General features: G+C 38.3%; 1 protein-coding gene across 4 annotated transcripts; it reads right to left on the bottom strand.

Moving 5' to 3' along the window:
* Positions 1-1418: 1418 nt before the first annotated feature.
* LOC112141722 (zinc finger protein 121-like) lies at positions 1419-20168 on the bottom strand. 4 transcript variants are annotated; one of them, XR_002918446.2, is made up of 5 exons: positions 19692-19821; positions 9640-10312; positions 8954-9145; positions 8693-8880; positions 8386-8608 (listed from the first exon to the last, which is right to left on the bottom strand). XR_002918446.2 is itself a non-coding variant. In XM_036210868.1 (2 exons), exons 1-2 carry the CDS (start codon positions 19858-19860, stop codon positions 4203-4205), a joined length of 1590 nt encoding a protein of 529 aa, XP_036066761.1. In that variant the 5' UTR covers positions 19861-20168; the 3' UTR covers positions 1419-4202. The 4 variants fall into 4 exon arrangements, 1 of the variants encoding a protein (XP_036066761.1); XR_002918447.2 differs by having other exon boundaries at positions 8700-8880; XR_004947387.1 differs by having other exon boundaries at positions 8386-8880.
* Between the last annotated feature and the right edge of the window lie 1548 nt (positions 20169-21716).

The raw sequence follows: 21716 nt of genomic DNA, 5'->3' as shown, positions 1-21716 counted from the left end.
TCTGTTTACGTAAATCCTTTATAGGAGTTGTCCAGTTTTTTCCTTATCGAGAAATAGGGCTTGGAAGGTAACAGACCTCAAGGCCACATTTGGGCCTCTTAGCATCCAAAGAGAGGCCAGATTCTCAAATGTCTCGATAAAATCTCCACAGAGGGTATTTTATTTCCTTGGAAGGTCTGAGTCTTGGAATGTAATCCTGATTATAGTGGACTCACAGTTTTTCTTTAATTTCTCATCCTTTGAGAAGTGAAAACACATCAGAAGGCATCGTAGCATGCTACAAAAGTTATGCACGAATCAAGAATTACGCATGGACAAATCTTAATTTACGGACAAATTGATAATTATGCACCCACAAATCTGAGTGAGTCTATATTCTCTCCATAAGGTCTGGCCTCTGCGGCGCTCTAAATTTTTTTTGTTGGTTTCATATTTTTGGTGGACGCTGGAGCAGAGCTGGAGCATTTTTTGTTTTTTTTGTGAAGCTGGAACTGTTAACAACCTAAACTGGAAATTATGCAAGTGAGTGTAAAGAGCACTTGGTGCATCTTTCAAAACAAAACCTATTTTCCGCTCTACTCGCTGTTTTCACAGTGTCGTTACGTCATTGCGACAACCAACACAAAAAACACAAATGTAGCGAATCAAAGGCCGGTCCCACCAGTTCCTGAATCACTACCACCTGAATAGTGTATGCCTGCATGGAGAAATGGCATCAGCTGACTCAGACACGGCTCAAAAACATTCTGATAAACACTGAGGATATTTATCCTCCTGAGCAGGTGTTTATTGAAACCGGCAAATTCTGAAAGAAAATGCCCTCTCGCACTTAACTGATAAAGGAAGAGGGAGAGATAGACGGAGCGACAAGTATGCAGTCTATTGTTCTGAATTTTTATTTCGTAAAGTTTCCGGTCCCTAATCCCCGAGAATAAGGGGGCGATTACTGTACTTCGTATTAGGGATGTACTGAATATTAAGCCACTGAATGTATTCAGGCGAAATTAAAAAAAAAAAAAAAACATTCAGCTTTGTTGGGAATTGGCACAATAGCTCCTTCTGCTTGCCACACACAATCTACGTGCATCGCGATCGAGTGCCCACTTTAAAATGTTGGATGTGTGAAATATTTCAAACTGCCTGACAATGATAAAAGATCAGCAGTTTGCAGCACCTAAATTGTTGTGCGGATGTTAATGGCTAAAACTGTCAACCCATCTGTGTTAATCGGGCATTTAAAAGCTAAACGTCGGAACAACATGAGGAATAGAAGAACGATGAGGATGTGGGGGCTTGAGGTGTTAGCAGCACTCCTTCAATGTCAGACATTGTATGTTTTCCAGTGTTAAGTCCCGTTTTGACGCTCCTGCAACTAGCCTCATAAATCCAACAATGCACAAAATTTCACATTCCAGAAGTGAAGGAGAAAAAACTTTAATTCTTCTTTAGATTGTAAAAAAAAGACACAAACATCCAAAGTAAAGTACATAACTGACTTGTAAAGAAAAAATGCAAATTAACAAGAAGCCTGACACAAGTCTCCTAAGGGAATGCACCTGTGCACACAGAGGAAACCCCCTGGCTCCCCCTACTGATGGTCGACAAACACTAAAAAAGCTAAATGCAAACTGGTCATCTCTGCCATTTAAGGCTCCTACAGACCTATTTGAAAAGATGAAAACATTCAGAAGGGACAGTACCAAAATGAAGAGAATAACAAAGAAGGTAACCGAACACATTGCTATAGACTGCAGCACTTTTTCAAAACACAACAAAGTGGATTACAGTTGAAAAACAAAATGTATACTTAAACATTATGTAATGGATTAAATAAAGAAAACCTGCAATGAAAAGGGGCAAATGATGATGAACAGAGAAAGTGACTGGTGTATTATTTTTCAGAAAAACAGAACTTCCTTGAATTGCTCAGTTGTAAATTATAAAAGCGAAGTTTGTCTTTATAGATGTCATTATCAACCTGCAGTTCAGTCTTTCTCCATCTATGTTCAGATTTCTGACACTCTTTTTACATTCTTTACAAGTAAGGAAACTTATCCCTACCAGAGATCACCTTCACCTTACTGGGAGCAATACTATCTATGATATTTCACATATTGGGATTAAAGATATTGTTCAGCTCGTTGACCGAATTCCCTGAGAGGGGAGGTGAAAGGGAGAAAATTCGTTTGAACATCTCATTAGTATTTTCAGTTATATTCCATTTTGTGATCTCCTCCCTCAAAGCATTTATATGTACTGGAATTGTGCTCTCACAGAAAAAACAGCAGTGATCAGACATACCTAAATCTCATCAAATCTCAGGGACCGTCTGCGCGTGCATGAAGAGCATGAAGCAAAAGTTTATGATTGCACACATTTTGTTTCCTTTTATCATGTTTTTGTTGTCACTGATATTTATGAAATTATGTTTCCATATGGGCATCTTTTTTAGTGGGACTTGCTGATTGGTCGCTTTATTTTCGCGGGGCTCGTTCTTGTTGACGGGGTTTGGGTCCAGCATACAGCCTCACAGCTTTAGTGGACCTGTTACTGTCTGGTTCTGGTGGGCGCTGTGGTTATGATCTGTGATTGATCTGCTGCTGGTTTAAGAGATTCCTGATCTATTGTTTCCTCACAGCAGATCCAAGCCTTACGTCTCTTCTAAAATTGTAGTAATTTATTCCTGCTTGTATGCAGGGGCAATGATGGGTAGGTTTTAATTTTCTTCTTTTTTGTATTTTATGTTCGTTTTTAATTGATTTTAAATTTAAAAATTAATGTTAAGCTGATCACCACAGCATTTGCTGGAGGTGAAAATGAAGAATGATGCTGTCCAGTTGCAGAAAAGATAAATCACTACAAATAGCAAACTAATGAAAAAGTAAAAACCTTTAGTTTTACATGCAATAAAAACATCATGACAGAATGAACTAACAAGTTAATCAGGTCCTGTCTCATAATGTAACAAAAGTTAAAAGCCAAAATCACACTCATGTTTTTCTTTATTAACTGTTGTGAAGTTCTTAGAAATATTGATGGTATTTTGTTCTGATGTATCCAATCCTATTACTGTTAGTATGACACAGTAAAAATGCAGTACTTTTAATTTCAATCAAACATAGTTGCAATACTATTTTAACTATTTTCTTTGTGCAGTATTATTATGAAACCATAATTTTGAGCTAATATGCTCAAAAAAAGCTATTTTACCTGCTGTTTGTGAATTACATTTTTTTCAGATATATTGTAAATGTTTTTGTATTTTTTTTGTGTTCAGAAATGTTCAGACCTTTGGAAATCAATAAATCAAGCATTTGCCCTCTGTTGTGTGTGGGCTCTGTTACATGTTGAATCAATCCAAAATTGTCCAGTGTTATTCAGGTCCTTAGTCCCTTTGTTCTGAGGGTTGTCAACATGGATGTTAAAATCTCCAACAATAATTATACAATCAAAATGAACACAGATCATAGACATCAGTTCACTAAACTCGTGGTTCAATCCCGCACAGCAGTAACCGGTCCAAACACCGTGCAAGTGAGACGCCTGTTTTGTATGCTAGGGATACACACGTCGTACACGTAATTCAAGTGTTGTTTATGAAAATTAAGAGATTTTTCATACAAATGAGGAAGCACGGTAAAAAAAAAAGTAATCATTTAATACTAATAGGCTGAACATTCATGTTGTACCTCAGTAATGATAAATAATCTATCTAAAATGTAAATGTAATTAAAATACAACATTGTGGATTTTTATTTACACTGCTATTGTTCTATGAAGTGAAGGAGCCATTTGATATACTCAGCATTTTGGCCCTTAATTGCCCTAGTTATTTAAGTTGTAAGCTTAAAATCTGTTTTATTAATAAAAACACACATTACCAAAGGACATTAAATTGAAATAGTGTTTTATTTTTATTTTTAAATAATAGGTTTTCGTGTACATAATTTATTTGTCTTCTCCCTACTGGTTTTCAATATTGAGTATCGATAAGATTAACAATAAGAAAATCAGATCGATAAGAAGCATTGATAAGAGGAATAGTATCGATTAAATCATAAAAGACACAATACCCAAACAATACCCATTCCTAGTTATCACGTGAACCTATGTGAGTTTGGAGTTTTGTAAAGTCAGCAGCAGAGCCTGTGGCTGCAGCAGGACCATGCCTGGAAGCAGCCAATGTGAGTCATCTGCCATAACTAGACAGTGTGAACACTGGAGCTGGAGCGGATGCAGTGTGAACCTGGGGTTAACGTGTGACGTTTGAGATTACATTTAGACCTGAAATGTTTGCCGCATTCTTCGCAGGAAAACGGCCTTTCTCCTGTGTGGATTTGCATGTGACTTTTGAGATGAGATTTACACCTGAAAGTTTTGCTGCATTCTTTACAAGAAAAAGGCTTTTCTCCTGTGTGGATTTGCATGTGATATTTCAAACTCTGAGCATTTGTAAATCTTCCTCTATTACACTCTTTACAAATAAAATTCTTTTCTCCTGTGTGGATTCGCATGTGATACTTCAAACTCTGAGCAGTTGTAAAACTTCCTCCACACTCTTTACAAGAAAAAGGCCTTTCTCTTGTGTGTATTTCCATGTGGTACTTCAAACTTTGAGTAGTTGTAAATCTTCCTCCACATTCTTTGCAAGAAAAGGGCTTTTCCCCTGTGTGCATTTGCATGTGATACTTCCAACTTTGAGCAGTTGTAAATCTTCCTCCACACTCTTTACAGGAAAAAGGCTTTTCTCCTGTGTGGATTCGTATGTGATACTTCAAACTTTGAGCAGTTGTAAAACTTCCTCCACACTCATTGCAAGAAAAAGGCTTTTCTCCTGTGTGGATTTGCATGTGATATTTAAGATGAATACTACACCTGAAACTTTTGCTGCATTCTTTGCAGGTAAAAGGCTTTTCGCCTCTGTGGATTTGCATGTGATACTTTAAACCCTGAATAGATGCAAGACTTCTTCCACACTCTTTACAAGAATATTTCTTCACTTTTCTGGAGGTATTTTCCTCTAAGTCAAAGTCACACTGACTTTCTGACATGTGAGAGCTGTTCGCACTTTGGGCATGAATCCTTGGATCTCTGTTCTGTGGGTCTGTCTCTTCTTCTGTGGTTGATGTTGATTCTTTGTGTTTATTTCCTTCTTCATCCTGGCTATCAGTTATATTAAAGCTCTGCTGATTATTTAGATCTGCCTCACTGTTCTCATTTTCATCATAAATAGGAAACTCCATCCAGGTATAAGTCTCCTGCTTCAGTTCAAGCTGCTCCACATCCTGGCTGATGCAGAGCCCTTCTTGCTCCTCTTTTATCTGTTTGGGTTCTAGTTCTTCTTGCTCCTCTTTTATCAGTGGAGGCTCTGGTTCTTCTTGCTCCACTTTTATCAATGGAGGTTCTGGTTCTTCTTGCTCCTCTTTTATTAGTGGAGGTTCTAGTTCTTCTTGCTCCTCTTTTATCAGTGGAGGTTCTGGTTCTTCATGCTCCTCTTTTATCAGTGGAGGTTCTGGTTCTTCTTGCTCCTCTTTCATCTGTGAAGGTTCTGGTTCCTCCTGTTTCTCCTCCTGCGTGTCATGGGAGTTTTTCTCCTGGTTGTTCATATAATGCTCGGGGAGGTCTGCAGTGACATAAACAAAGATAGATATTTTTACTTTTATTTCAAAGACAATATTTCTACATACTGTCTGCCATCTGCCCTGAACAATGTAAACCCAGATTCATCCGTGAAGAGAACACCTCTCCAACATGCCAAACGCCATCGAATGTGAGCATTTGCCCACTCAAGTCTGTTACCAACGACGATCTGGAGTCAAGTTAAGACCCCGATAAGGACGACGAGCATGCAGTTGAACTTCCCTGAGATGGTTTCTGGTTATGCAAATCAATTGTTTCAGCAGCTGTCTGAGTGGCTGGTCTCAGACGATCTTGGTGGTTAACCTGCTGGATGTGGAGGTCCTGTATGGGGTAAGATAACTATAAAAAGGAAACGTATTCATAAATAATATTTTGTATTCACAAAAAGAAATTCATATTCATAAATACATATTTTGTATTCACAAAAATAAATTCGTATTCATAAATACAAAGTTGTGCAAACGACGCATGCGCACTGAGGACTCCAGCCCTAATTCTGAATTTAAGCTGGGAAAATGTCAGGGATTAAAGAAAACGGACACATTCGCAATGGAGAACAACCAGGTATGGATGAAGAGTTTCAACCTTGGCATTTTATCTTTTAGTATTTCTTTATTTATATTTTGTTATGGTAGACTATTGGTCTTTAGCCAATTTATGTGCGTGCTGAAAACGAAACAATTCTTGTTGTTGGGGGTGAGCTCCGTTGTGGGTACCATATGCGCTCGACCTGCACATTGACATAAACGGTCTATGGGGCTGCAAGATCGATTCGGGGGCCTCTGACTAGTGATGACATTACACTACGGTAACGCCATATAGACAAACAACTTAATGTTGAGATCTGTCCAGGCTATTATTTATTAATCTCGCATTGACAGCTCATTACCGTGATGGCTGCTCTCTTCAGTGTTTATGTCACTGAGCAGAAGTGAGCGCTGCTAATTTTAGCTGTACTTTCCCCTTGTGTTTGCAAACTGGCTGGAGGCATTGTGAAAAAAAAATCGCAAGCGAATGGTCACTTTTTTAATGTGCGACCAAGCTAGCATGCTACTCGCTAGCACCAACTTTAGCACAAACTCCTCGCTTCCCAGTCTGGTTTCTCTCTATTAAAATACGATTGCTACCCTGTAATGATTCCCCTCGATCAGATTATTTTATTGTCAAGGTTTTTGCGTTTCATTGCAAATATTGCGCCCCATTTTGTGATTATTTGCGTACTTGTTTGTACCTCTTCAGTTTTTACTAGGGAAGACTCCGTGCTTCGTAATACCGCCTGTGTGTCATATCCTGTCACATGATGGTGATCTAACCAATTGCAATCTTACACGTCATGAAATAGTTTTCTCCCGAACCGATCTTTATTTTTATTTATTTATTTATTTTTATTTTCCCGAACCGATCTTTATTTTTATTTATTTAATTATTTTTATTTTTCCGAACCGATCTTTATTTTTATTTATTTGTTTATTCTTATTTTCCCGAACCGATCTTGCAGGTCGAGCACATATGGATATCTACACCGCCACTCTCGTTGTCAGATAGAGCTTCAATTGTCGGGCTATGTCGAAATTCTCACCCTTATCCATAACTAACTATAATACAGTGCCCTTGATTTTAAAGGCAATTCGGACACGACGCCTTCAAACATTACCGTGTTGATCCTCTGTCCGTCTTTATCAACAAAGTCATGAACAACAAAACATCTTTTTATTTATTAACAACAAAACATCTTCTACATAAACATGACACAACTGATCTGCGCCCTCTAGTGTTCATAAAATGCCTAGGTTTCTGATTAAAAAAATTATATATATATATATAAAATGACGCTCACAGTAGTAATATTTTTTTAATCAGAAAAATAAAGTTGTGTATTTTGACCATAGTGATGTTTTAGTTTACTTTTATTGTTATTGCATCCAGATGAATTTACTCATGTATTCTGTATTAACATGTTAGTTCTGAACATATATAAAAGCGGACTTTTCTTAAAAATAGTAATGAAAATGTAAGATCAAAAATGATTATAGAAATATATATGTGTATAATTAACTGTTTACATTTTGTATGGCGCCACATTTTTTCCATCTGCTTTGGCAAATCGTACATTTATATACGTCTTCATCATCACAATAGAGCCGGCGTCACCGACCCTGTTCTTCGTGAACTCCACTGCCCTGCTTCAGTAATTTCTGATTAACTGGATTGGATGAGCTCCATTTCTGATTGACTGAACACACCTGACCAGGTGAGCAGAAGTAGCTTAAACAGGTTTAGCTGCTAAACAACAGGGCAGGAGCTCAATAACAACAGAGTTGGTGACCATTACTGTAGAGATGAGTGTTGATGTGTTTTAATGTGAAACATTTTTGAGAGGTATTAAACCTGTCATCTCTCCTGCTTTGTTTTCTGTCTTTTTCAGGACAATCCTGGAGAAAATGGATCTGCTGGAGAAGTGCAGCAGTGGGTGAAAGAGAAGAGAGTGAAGAAAGAGAAGGAAGGAGTGAGCTAGTGACTGGAAGAAGAAAAATAATGAGAAACAGTGATGAGCTTCTAGACCTAAACAGAGGACATGAGGCAGAAGAGCAGAGCGCACGAGAGAGGAGGGAAACATTTGACCAACTTTAGTCTGCTGGAAAGAATTTCTGTTAAAATCCTTAGATGTCTGAGAATAAATAAATTAAGTTTGTATTTGATAAATTAAAAATGTCTGTTTTTGTTTTGTTAATTTAAATAAAGATCTAAATCAAACACAGTGATTGTCATGGATTAATTGTAACTTTTATTTCCAACTATTTACAAAGATAGTCAACATGGATGGGGGGGCTTCGACTGAGACCCGGGCTGGAACTTTCTGGGTGATGATTGAACATCTTGCAAGGTGGTCTGCAGAGTTTCAGGATCATCTTCACTGTAGACTGCATCGTCCATCTTCAGGGTTTGCAGGGCTGGCTGTCGATGGATGCTGCATGACCAAAAATGATCCATAAATATGAGATAATGAATTTACAGGCTTTGGGAAAAAAAAATCTCTTGATTATTTAATTACCCGTTACCAGTAATTAAGGTGGTACCTCCCCCAGGGCAGAAACCTCAGCCGGTAGTTGGTCCTGCCAGAGAGTAGCGCTGGTGACCTCCAAACCAGCTCCTCCTCATCACCTCCACATCTTCCTCTGGGGCCTCGTTGTCGTCAACACAGAGGCAGATGTTGTGGAGGATGGCACACGCTGTGACAACCTGCAATATATATGCTTAAATTTATATAAATATATTTCAAATAATATTGAAAAACTTCAGTGTGTTCACTTACATGAGGTACAGAGGTGTGATGCAGCTCCAACACCTGCAGGAGGATGTGGATGTCACAGATCCTGATCAAGGAGGTTCAGGAAGACCGCAGGAGAGTTCCTGTTCACTCTGAAGTCTGGTCTTGGGTCTTCACTGTTGGACAAACAGCTCCAGGATTGAGAGACTGGTTGATTCTGGATTACAGGTGTCTAGTCTAGAAATACACAAGAAACACATTTATATTAAAAATATGTGGTTTTAAGTATTCGTTACTAAACTATAAAACATCATTACACATATGTGAACATGAGAATAATGTTCTCATTATTGAGAATAATGAAATACTACTTATACTGATTTCAAATCAAATTTTCAAATAAAAAAGCATTTAATTAATTTCTGTAATAAAAGTCTGAAGATAAAATTAACATTTAACACTGTTGTAGTATGATTAATAAAATAAGAACCCATTGTAGTTATTTGGTACATGTTTTTATTCTCAGAAATGTGTAGGTACTTATACTAAGTTACATTTACTGCAATAACTTGTGAAATAAACAAAACTTGATAATCCACAAACCCACAAATTCAGTATTTGTATATTTTACAACCTGTAATAGTGTTGCTAAATAAATATGTCAATTAAATTAGCTAAAGCTAATATGTAAAAGAGCTCGTAGATGTTTTTTAAGCGTTTGTACACCGTACCTGCAGATCGTTTTGTCTCCGCCGGAAAAATACCATACCAACAAGTGCCGGCGATGGATCTGCTCCAACTCCTCCAAAAGTAAAAGTTAAGTAAAAAAAAACAAAAAACAAACAACCTCAGAATTATTTCGAGCTAAATTATTCACAACACGTTCAACTCACGGTGGCCAGGCCACAGGAACCGAGCTGGCAAAGTTAAAACAGCTTTTGTTGTTTTGTTTGTTCAATAAAGTTATTGGACACAGCCCATGAGTGCATAACGGCAGTGCGCATGCGTCGTTTGCCGGCTCGGCGGCTCGATGTTCTGGCACTCGATGGATAAGCCTGTGACCCCGTGACGTAGTTTTGACAGTTAGGTAACAGGAGAAATCCGTATCCAAGACAGAGAGAAGTCGTATTCAAAACAAGGAAAATTTGTATTCACAAGAGACATGTTAAACGTAAAAATTAATGTTGTATTAGTATTTTTTATGTAAGTTTGGCACAAAATATACATTTTTGCACAACTTTGTATTTATGAATATGATTTTTTTTGTGAATACAAAATATTATTTATGAATATGTTTCCTTTTTATAGTTATCTTACCCCATAGTCCTGGGCTGGTGTGGTTACACATGGTCTGTGTGGCGGTTGTGAGGCCGGCTGTATGTACTGCCATATTCTCTGAAACGCCTATGGTGGACAAATGAACACTGAATCCACGAGCAACAGATCTGGAAGACATTCCTGCTGTCAGCATGCCGATTGCACAATCCCTCAATATTTGTGACATCTGTGGCATTTTGTTGTGAGACAAAGCTGAACATTTCCTTTTTGAGTGTATTAGGGAAGAAAAATCTTTAATATAAAACCAAACTGTTCAATACGCGTTCTGTAGAAAAGGCTCTTCACGTGAAGAGGCTCTTAATTTGAAAGTGATTGGACGTTGTTTTCCTTATCCTGAGGGAGGGGTTTTAGCATTTCATGTGGCAGAAGCAGTTAGCTGCAAAGGAAGCAGGTTTTCTCCTTAAACTTTGACCTTTTTTATCTTCTGGGTTTCTGATGGAAACTCCAAGGGTTCAGTGAATGACCAAAGGGAGTACTTTCTGTTATGTTTACACCTCTTTTGTGCCAAGTCCTGTTTTCATTTATTTATGGTAAACTTACAGTTTTCATTTTGTGCATTTATATTAATAATGTTATATCCTGAGATGGTTTGAGTTGACTTTGGGTGCTGTTAATTAGCAGGAGAGAGCCTAATAGTTGATTTCTTTTGGGGGGAGGGGAAAGCAGAGCTGCATGCCACATGAGAGTGAGTGCAGGAATTTCTTTCAACCAGCAGGGGGCTAGACGTTCATATATTTTGGTTTATTCCTAAATCTGAGGAGAATAGTTGTTTTCAAATGCCTTTACTGCAGTAAATGTTTATTTGTCTTCTTATCTGATTTATTTTACATATTATATTAAGTCACATTGTTTATTATTATTTCAGAAACTGTGAACACCCTGAGTTCCTAATAAATTGTTGGGGCTGAAGAACACGTCGCCTTTCTTCTTCTTCCTGTGCTCTGACCGGCACTGCATCTTGTCTTCTTCCTATCCTAAACGAACTGGTGTTATTCCCACCTCCCCAACACGTTCCACGGTTCGGTATGACATTTTTCATGGTACACATTTTATTTATGCAGTACAACTGTGAGCCTTCAGCTTGTCTGTGTATTCATTTCAGAGCCTGTCTGCTCCTACTGTCCCCCTTCCTGCCAGAAAGTACTTTGCCCTATGCAGAGCCCAAATGCTAAAAACAATGGAATTTTAGCTAAATGCCAAAACAACCGAGACAGCAAGTTGTGGCCTTCAACGCGCTGACACACCGGCAGCGCCGCCCATCTCTGACATCATCATCCAGCCCTGTCACTGTCTAAAACTGAGCAACTAAGCAGGTAACACAATGAAAACATCCCAGATATATTTCAAAAAACTTACAGTGTTTCCTCAGATAAGCACAAGAAAATATCTGACGCCATCAGAGTGTTGATTGCTAAGCTTTTTTCAGTGGTTGATAATGAGGACTTTTCTCATTTCAGGAAAACAGTTGACCCACAATATAGTGCAACAGCTCCCTAGGGCTGGGCGATATGGCAAAAAAAAAATCACGTTTTTTACATTTTATTTTACAATTTGGATTTTATCACGACTTTTTAAAAACAAATTAAACTTGATAAAAATTGAATTATAAGGATTTTAGCTGAAATAAGTAAACACAGTTTGAACAAATATTTTAATTTATTCAAATTAAATAGTTATCTATTAAGATTCATCTGTAAATAGAGCAAGAATTGCGCCTTCTGCTGCTACAGATAATGCATTGATATCAAACGCCCCCCTGCGCACCCGCAGTCTCTCCTTCTCTCCTCTTTCACCTCCGCGTGACACATGACGCGCGGCAATAGACAGACTGTCTCCTTTTTCTTTTTTTCATGGAGGTTCTCCTCTAAATCAGGTTTTAAACTCCTGATTTTAAAGCGTGTCTTCTCTCCCTCAAACTCTGTGGATCTGTCGGTAACAAACAGCTGCGGAAGAATAATCCAGTCGGACCAAACCATTTTTAATGTAGAGGAGGGGGGTCCGGTGACGATGTTTCCAAAACAAAATATGTAAACATCGTTACCTTGACATTAAAAATAAAACTATTTGCGATTACCGTATTTTTCGGACTATAAGCCGCACCGGAGTATAAGTCGCAGGGGCCAAAAAATGCATAATGAAGAAGAAAAAACCATACATAAGTCGCACTGGAGTATAAGTCGCATTTTTTTTTAAGTAATTTATTTTACAAACTGGTTGAAAAAAACGATATTACATCATCCTGGAAGGTAAGTTATAACATTCATAATTGAATAGAAAACAGGCTGAATATGTGTCAACACATATTCACATATTAGCATCAAGAAAAAAACGAAAAGGTGTAGCATTTATATAACATAACAGTTTTATTTAACTATAGCCTCAAGAACTCATCAACTTTGTATCTTTACTGTAATTAATTGCACGCAATCTCACTCCATATCACTAAATCCGTTAAATTCTTCGTCCTCTGTGTCACGTCTGAATAACTAAAGTAAATAAAGTAATTGCATAGATCACCATAAGAGGGCACTCTAGACTTACGGTCCATATCTCATCTCATTAAAAATTCGTATATAAGTCGCACTGGAGTATAAGTCGCAGGGACATTCAATCTATGAAAAAAACCGCGACTTATAGTCCGGAAAATACGGTATATATTGGTTATTGATTTACTGAAATAATGTTTTCTGTTGTGTCGTTTTGTCATCATTCGGGGCCTCCGTGCCCCCCCCCCTCTCAGTCTGGGCTCCTAGAATCAGCCACTCCATAAGAAGAAGAAGCGCGGCTCTTCCGGAGGTTTCTCCTGTGTTCATTTAAAACGAAAGTTTATCGCAATAGACTCATTTCAGTATCGAAAAAAAGTAATATCGCAATAACGATAATTTTCTTTTTATCGCCCAGCCCTACCTGCAAGTAGCAGCTTTAATATGTATATTCATTAAAAGATGTGTAAAGTATTTCAAAAGCTATTAGCAGATATAAACACAGTCAAAATATTTGCTCACTGAGGCCCATTTATTAAAGCAAAAACAAAACACTAATGACATCTTTAAACTGAAGATATTCCTATACAATTTCCCCATTGTGGGACTAATAAAGGTTTTCTTAACATTTATTTCATGATAGAAAAAGTAAATACTGACATCGTGAAATAAAGTAGCAAATTATTTCAAAGAAAAAGCATAAAAAAGAGCATGCAGAGAAAAATGAATCAGATGTTTTAGAGGAAGATCCAAAGTGAGGATGAAGATGAGCAGATCGAACCCTCCAAAGGAGAGAGAGGATGAGGAAAAGAAAAAAGAGGAGCTTTAAAAATGTCATTGAGACACCAGGACCATCAAGCACAGATTTCGTTTCTACATGGCCAGATTATCCATCAATATGGACAAAAGAACAAAATGATCAGTTTAAAGACAAAAATAAATGGATCTTTGCTAAGAATATGGAATGCTTGGAAGTCAAAAATATGACAATGTTAAATATATTGGACTGTTGAGTCCAGCATAACAAAAATTCTACTTTCATCCACGGTTGTGATTAAACACTATTAATCACAATGTTTTACTAGATAAGTTTTATGACAATATGCAGCTTTTGAACAAAAACAGGCCAGAGAGAAATTTCTCCCTCATTTTTATTGCCCAAAATGTTTAAATGTGTCAAATGTGAAACCAAAAGTGTAATTTGTGAGTACAAAACAAATAAACAGTAAGATGAGCAGAACTGTAAAGACTTTTATGTCTGCAGTATTACTCCAAGAAACAGAGATGCTGAGATGCTAGAGCCATAAGAAACAGAGATGCTGAGCTAAAGAAAAAAAATGCCACTGCAGTCCAGGCTCAGCGATGCCCTGTCACGTTACCAAGACAATGTGGGGGAACACGGATCAAATTGTTGGTTTTAGTGAAATGTGGTTATTATGCTGTTTTTTTGGCATCTTTGTGACTTTAGGTTATATTTAATAGTAGCTTAATGCAGCTAATGGAATGCTACACATGTGAATTTAGCTAAGGACTTTTAGATGAGCTCACCACTTCACTTTTGGGACTCGTAAATAGTTTTCTCATCACTCCAAAACTCTGCTGCGGATCCGTACAGACACACAGCCTCTTTGTCTGAGAGGTGAAAAATTCAAAATTCGCTCTTTGAACCAAACGATGTGATCATGGCGCGAAATATGAATGAAGCCTTTGCTGAGCGGGTCATTTCCAGCTTAAATCCATTATCTGTGCTGCCCTTGCGGCGGTTGGTTCAAATAGCGCTGATTTCAAAACGTTCACCACACAGAGAGATACTGTGGACGCAGATCTGCCAAAGACCTTCTGGCTTATCTCCATACAGTGCATTAATGACAGCTGCAAACGATCCATTCAAACCCAGAAAACTGCTGCGGCAGAGCATGCTCCTTATTTGCGCTAATGTTAGCTTAGCTAGACCAAGGTCTCAGTTCAGCGATATCATACTCAGTAACAACATGCTTCCTCTTCAGATGTTCATTCATCACCGTAGTGCTGCCATGGAACACAAATTCTGCCTTGCAGAAGTGACATTGGACACTTTTTCCTTTTATTTTTTTAAGCTTCCCGCATTTTTAAGCTGCATTTGCGTGTTCCTCTGAGAACTTCCTGTGACATCACTGCTTATTGGATTAGCACCACTGCGCATGTGTGTCAGAGAGACTGGTGGACCCGGCATTAGAAAACGTGCTCCGTAGTTTTGAGATAAAAAAAAAAAAACAACTAAAAAAACAAACAAAAATGACATGTCGACTATTAAATTAATGTTTTACTATTTCAACAGTTGACGTTGTCGCGACTAATCCACTAATCGAGGCAGCCCTGATGCTTGCTTATGCCATCTGGCTCCAAATGATGGAAAAATGGAAACTGAATTGACTTAACTTGGTTGGAGCTAGAGGCATTTTCTGTGGGTGTCATCACAGTGGCTTGGTCCAGCTCTCTTATACAGTCAATGGTTGTGACATTCAGAAGCTTCATTCCACTGCAAGCTGTCTACTCTCAACCAAACCAAGCTAAGGCCTCAACAGTAACCAGCAACAAGGTGTCCATCAGACACTAAAACGTCCAGCTTTGACTCAATACCATCACCTGACAAGAGAAAACAGTTTCCAAAACCACACGCATCGCTGAGTCAAAGTGAAGAACTGCTTCACATCTGTTATACACATGTTGTGGGTGTGGTTACACAACCGAAGGAAGAAACACAAACCCTACCTAAAGATTGAACTTTGAGTTTTCATTTTTATTCTAACTGACTGTAGATTTTCTGAATAATTAATGTGAAAAATATTTCAGGATCTAGAAATCTGAGCTAACTCGCTGCACAACTGGAGATCCAAAAATAGTAATTGAGCCCAGGAAACCCCAGAACCCGGGAAATTCTTTCTAGCATGACTGTTGTGGAACAAGAGACAATTTCTGACAGTTGTGATATTTGAAAGGTCATAGAGGAAGAGTGGGTCATTTGAAATCGATCATTCTGAATACCATGCTAGCACGCTAACCATAGCTAACAAAAGCCAAACCAATGCTAGTTGACAGGTGTGTTTGTTCCTGTAAGTAACAAGGTCTTTCTACATAAACAGCAAGTTCGATTTGATATTGACACCATTAGTCTCCTTGGTGTTTTCTGAGTTTGTGTGACGATGATTGTTGTTGCTGTGCTTCAAAACACAAAGTGTGGGTCTGTTTCTGGAGAAATCCATAGAAAAGCAGACGGCAGTCCAGGAGTTTAGCCTCAAACACAAAAAGGATTTTACAAATATGTGTGCAAAACCTTCACTGTTGTTGGCGTTTTACAGGCTCAGTTCCAGTCAAGTTCATCACATTATAGACCTGAAGTTATTTTTGTGTTCAAGGACAAAAATATTACATTTATTGTTGTGTTTTAACAAAAACGCATAACTGGAGTTCCTTTTGCTAAAAAATTAATTACTTTTACCTGAGATACTAACTCAATTACTTTTTGGGTGATAACTAGTAACTATAACTTGAGTTTTTCAAAGTAAGATAACAAAACTGTAAAGATTAGGTCTAGAATAATATCCTATTGTCACAAAGACCGTCTTCTGTACTGTGATTTGTCCTAAAACCCAACTGATACTTTTCAAGGGTATTATATCTATTTAAAAATTTAATTTGATTTATTCATTTCAAGAGCACTTTTCACCACCAGCCAAGGAGGCCCAAAGGGTTGTACACAAGGAAAAACCAGAGGTGAAAGTAGATTTTTTGTTATGCTAGTACTACCTGCATTTTTGAAGGCCAAACATTCCATACTCTCGGCAAAGATTCACTAATTTTTGTCTTTAAACTGATTATAGTGTTATTTTATCCAGATTAAAGGATATTCTGGCAAGATAGAGAAGTCATCTTTGGTTGATGGTCCTGGTGTCTTAATGGTATTTTCCATGCAACTTGCATCCCCCTTTCTAGGGCTGGGCGATATGACGATAAAAAACCGTGTACGATATCCAAAGCTGACGATCTGTCATTTTTAAGATATCGTTATATCGCGATATTCTACGAAAAGCTGCAAGAGCGAGAAGGCAAAAGCTTGTTGACAGCTGTGACTTTAAATCCGAGCTGCTGCTGCTCCCCCTCCTCCTCCTCCTCCTCCCCGGTGTGTTTTTCCTGTTTGGAAGTCACGTGACAAACAACGGGACAGAGTCGCGTGCGCCGTCGAGTAATGAATGACGGAGGTCCGAAAAAGTAACAAAAGGAGACGCAGTGTCTTGCAATCGACTTCAAAAATAATCCGATGGAGAGGAATCATCACGGGACAGGAATCGCATTTTAATAGAGAGAAATCAGGCTGAGAACTTTGAACTGTGTGCTAAAGTTTAGGCTAAAGTGGGTGCTAGCAACCTGTGACAGACATGCTAGTTTGGCTCTTTAATGTATGTTTTTATTAATGTTTCGTGTTTTTAAACATAGCGGATGTTAATCGCACGTATTTACGTTCAACCTGCACAAAAACTGATGGTAATTCATGTAGGAAACACGTAAAATGTTCTGTCAAGATGCACGGTGCTGCATTGTTTTGCTAGCTCTTTGCATAGCTTTTCATAGCTTTTGCTAGCTACTGTAAGAGCCTAAATCTTATCGTCGGTCGCACTCCCCTTGTAAGAAGTGTAAGTGAGTTTGCACATAATTTTCTTAATCCGTGGCGTCACCGTTGAGCTTCTTTCTTGGCCGTACGGACCGAATAAAAGCCCAACTAGAAGAAACAGCGCTAATGCTAACGCTAGCTTTCTGCTCAGTGACATAAACACAGCAGAGAGCAGATGTTAGTGAAGGAGCTGTGGATGTAAACTTTTTAAAACATTTACTGCTATTATCTCTGTGTTTTGAATCTTAACAGTTTGGCAGATGTATTTGATGTTATCATCCAAGTTTAAAAATGTTTTTGTATCAGTTAAAGATGCTAGCTGGAGCCTTTTTCTCAAAGTACAACGAAATCGTCTATTTGAAGGTAAATTCTGAAGCAATTGAGATTTATTTACCATGTATGTAATCCAAAAATAATAAAAGTTTCAGTTTCATTTTAAAATGTGGTAAATGGTGTTTTTATTATTATTATTATTTTTATTATTTAGCACTTTGAGCTGTTTTTAATAGAGAAAGGACTTTACTAAACTTTATCAGTCATTCATGCTATAAACTTCATCAGTCTCCCTCATTTCTGGTCTTGGGTGACAATCATTTACAAGCTCTGTTTTATGGATTTTAGCACAGAGGAAAAATTAAAACTCACTGATATTTAGAAGATGTTCATTTGACAGCAATGCATTACCTGTAGCAGTAGAAGACGCAATTCTTGCAATATTTACAGGTTAATCTTAATAGATAACTATTTAATTCGAATAAATGTAAATATTTGTTCAAAAATATGTTTACTTCTTTCAACTAAAATCAATATAATTAAATTTGAATTTAATTTAAAAATATCGTGATACAATCGAAATCGTGAAATAAAATTTAAAAAATCGTGATTTTATTTTTTTGCCATATCGCCCAGCCCTACCCCTTTCTCTTCTTCATCCTCTCCTTTAGAGGATTTGGTCTGCACATCTTCATCCTCACTCCGTCTAGCACACACGTTAATCCTCAGGTGACTGTGAATGAATTGAATGTTCACAAACAAAAATCAAATGCACCCCATGACACGCGCATGTAGATTGAACTTGTTTGCAGACAGCACGGTCTCGTTTCTGGGCTGGCTGTTCGGAAGGCCAAGTTAAATGGCACTGGATGTGAGCCGGACCTGGGCACAGCACCGGACACGACCCGGTACCAGAGCCGGTTCATGTCTGCCCATTAGGGTGCCGGTGCGCTCCACGTTCTGGCGCAGTGTCGTTCTGGCTCGCAGTCCGGAAGTTGGGCACCCATGATTTAATGGGAGCTGCTGGCGCGTTTGGGGGGCAATGACTTGGGGACACCCAAAAAAACTCAAAAAGTGACATAGAGGGGTCCCAAATGTCAACATGAGACGCCCCGGGACAGACAGTGGATTTGTTGTTATTGAAGCAAGAGAGCACAGACCAGGAGAGAGAGAGACATTCAAATAAAGTTCTGCCTGTTCTCAGTCTGAATGTCAATTTTCTTTTTTCTTTTTTTTTTTCCTTCCATAAGAGCGACCACGGCTTCTGTCACGTGTTACACAGCAAAAACCGGCCGCACAGCTGATCTCTCCAGCTGGAGCGCCGTTCCGCCTCCAATTCTCCGTAATACTTTGCGGTCTGACTGCAATATTCACTTATTCACATGTCTCGTTGAATTTTCTTTTCCTTTATATATATATATGGTTATTATGTTTTAAATTTGTTGTCTTTTGTGCGTCCTGCAATAATCCTGACTTGAAAGCAGCCAAGAAGAATTCCAATGTACTTGTTCCCTTAATGTGTACAAATGGCAATAAACTCTTTAATCTTTAATCTTAATCTTTAATTCTTTCACTGGAACGCCGCTCCGGACCGTTCCGGCTTACTTTCACCCCTGAGGAAAACAGAATACATTATAAAATCATAAAAACATGTAAAAAAATAAATACATAAATAAATAATTAAAAAACAAACAAACATTTATTCTTAAAATATCATTTAATACTTTCTTTTTAATTTGAAGTCAGTTAGATTCTGGCTGATTCTTATCAAGAGATTTAGGATCTGCTGTTAAAGGCACCGGGGTAAACAGCTGTCTGTAGAGTCATTGACTAGATTTCAAAGCTCAAGTCCTCAAATGTTTGAACAGCGATGTGGGAATAGGCTCTAAAGGCCGCTGGTTTGCTTTAACTGGAAGAAAACTGGACCTAATGCTGGATCGTCAACCAGGACCGAACTTCCCAGTCTGCTCTCTGATCAATGCAGCGCTAGAGATTCATTCACATCAATATGTGACGTTGATTGATGTATTTGTGAACATACCCACAACGTAGAGCTGAAGCTGCGGGTTCCAGGTGATATCCATCAGTCTGCGCTGACCACAGAGCTCCTCATTCTCATTCTGGACGATGGTTCCTTCACAGAGTCTGAAGGTTTCTTCAGCAGCAGAAAGTTGTTCTCTGACAGACTCTTTCTGAGCAAATGAAGACATGGTTCCTGCAGCTGCAGAAGATCTTCAGCTCCAACAAACACCGCCGTCCTCTGAACAGCAGCAGCTCCGATCATCTGTTAGTCTCACAATCACAGCCACGTTGTCTTTACGTTCAACACGTATTCACTCATTTACGACACTTTAGCGAAAGATAATTGTTCGGAATCCATGTAAGTACCGCTTCATCTCTTTACAAAGCCCACAAACGTCCGAACAAAACACCGCCGTCCTCCAAGCTAACGCTGCTAATCTGCTAAAGCTGCTAGCGCCTCGTTCTGTTTACTTCCTGGTCACGTGAGAAAACTTTATTTAAAAAGAAATGTATAAATTCATTAACTGGATCCCAATATGGGTCAAAACGCTTCAAATATTTTTCAAAACTGTTTTGCTTTGGTGAATAACAAAAAAACAAATCTAAATGCAAAATGGAAACAGTTTCAAGTAAACTTTATGAGAATTGACATGACGTCATCACGCTGTAACCAATCACGATGTTCAGATTTGACTGCAAGCCGCATCTCAGACTTAATAGATTCATTTAAAAAGTGCAGTTGTGTACAAATAAATCTATTAAGTGAACAAATAAACACAAACTGAAAAAATGAACATTAAAAGCAAAAATACCCTAAAATGTCTAAAGATAATAATATGTCTATGATTCAACAATAAACTGTCCTCAATAACTAAAAAAAGCAATACATTTTAAATAATTAATAAAGCAGAAAAAACATTAGAGAAGTTCCTAAATTTCAATAATTATTAGATTGAGCAAATTCAAAAAACATAAAAGTGAGCTGCAACATAACAAAAGAAGAATGTTATATCTCAAGGCGACAGCAGCAAACTGACAGCTGATGGAACTCAAGCCGTTTCTAAATTCCAAAGATTCTGAAGCATCAATTCGAGGTTAAAAGTGTTCCTCAGTACTCGAGTACTTTTGTTCAGCAGCTCTTTTTCTCCTCTAACTTGAAACTTTATATGGAGGACTTCTTCTTTTCTTTATTTTTTTTGTCAGAAAAAGCCTTTCTTTAACTCCATGCAGTCTGATCAGCTCTGGTTTGGGCTTCAGTTGATGTTTGTGGACATGAACTCTGGATTCTTTCTACCCCATGCTCACAAAGCAAGCATTACAGATCAAGTGCAATGCGGTCTACCTACAGCCACAGACTCTGCTGCTGACCTCCCAAAACTCTGAACTCACATAGGTTCACACGATAACCCGCAATTTTTATAGTAAGTACAGTAATCCCGCCCCTTATTCGCTGCGGAGGGAAACTTGAACCCAATTAAATGGATTTGCAGCGCCGCAGAGGCCGGATCGCAGAGGTCGGACTTGATGATCTGCAGTGGGATTTCCTCTCACACTTTTAAAGTTAGGTAAAGACTGCAGCGCTCACATCGGAGCCGTAACGCTAGCAATGGGACCCCGAAGGAGACGTTCTGCTTCAATCCATCCATCCAGTGACAGTGAATCCACACCGTTCAGTCTGCTTTTGGCCCTGCTGCACATAAACCACAGTGTCTGTCGGCCGTGGTACACCTCCACCTGTAGCTTCAAACGTGTTTGAGGGCCTTTCAGAGTTCGTAGCTGTTGCTTATTGTTGAGTTTTGCAGTTTCTCCAGCGTTATACTCAGAGGAAAAAGATGACGGAGGCAGTAATCTTCGTTAGCCGCTCTGGCATATTTATTCAACACGAATGAATGAAAAAACTGGAGGGAAAGAAAAATACATCCGGGTGTGCTTTACGTGATGACGTCACATACATATACGCTTATGGGCCAACACCCCGTAGTGGTGAAATAGAGAACTAAATATTCTTCGACAAAGAAAACAAATAATCTGAGTACATTTATAC

Source organism: Oryzias melastigma, unplaced genomic scaffold, assembly GCF_002922805.2.
Source record: "Oryzias melastigma strain HK-1 unplaced genomic scaffold, ASM292280v2 sc00270, whole genome shotgun sequence".
NCBI classification, from domain to species: Eukaryota; Metazoa; Chordata; class Actinopteri; order Beloniformes; family Adrianichthyidae; genus Oryzias; species Oryzias melastigma.
This window is presented reverse-complemented; position numbering and strand designations above follow the sequence as displayed.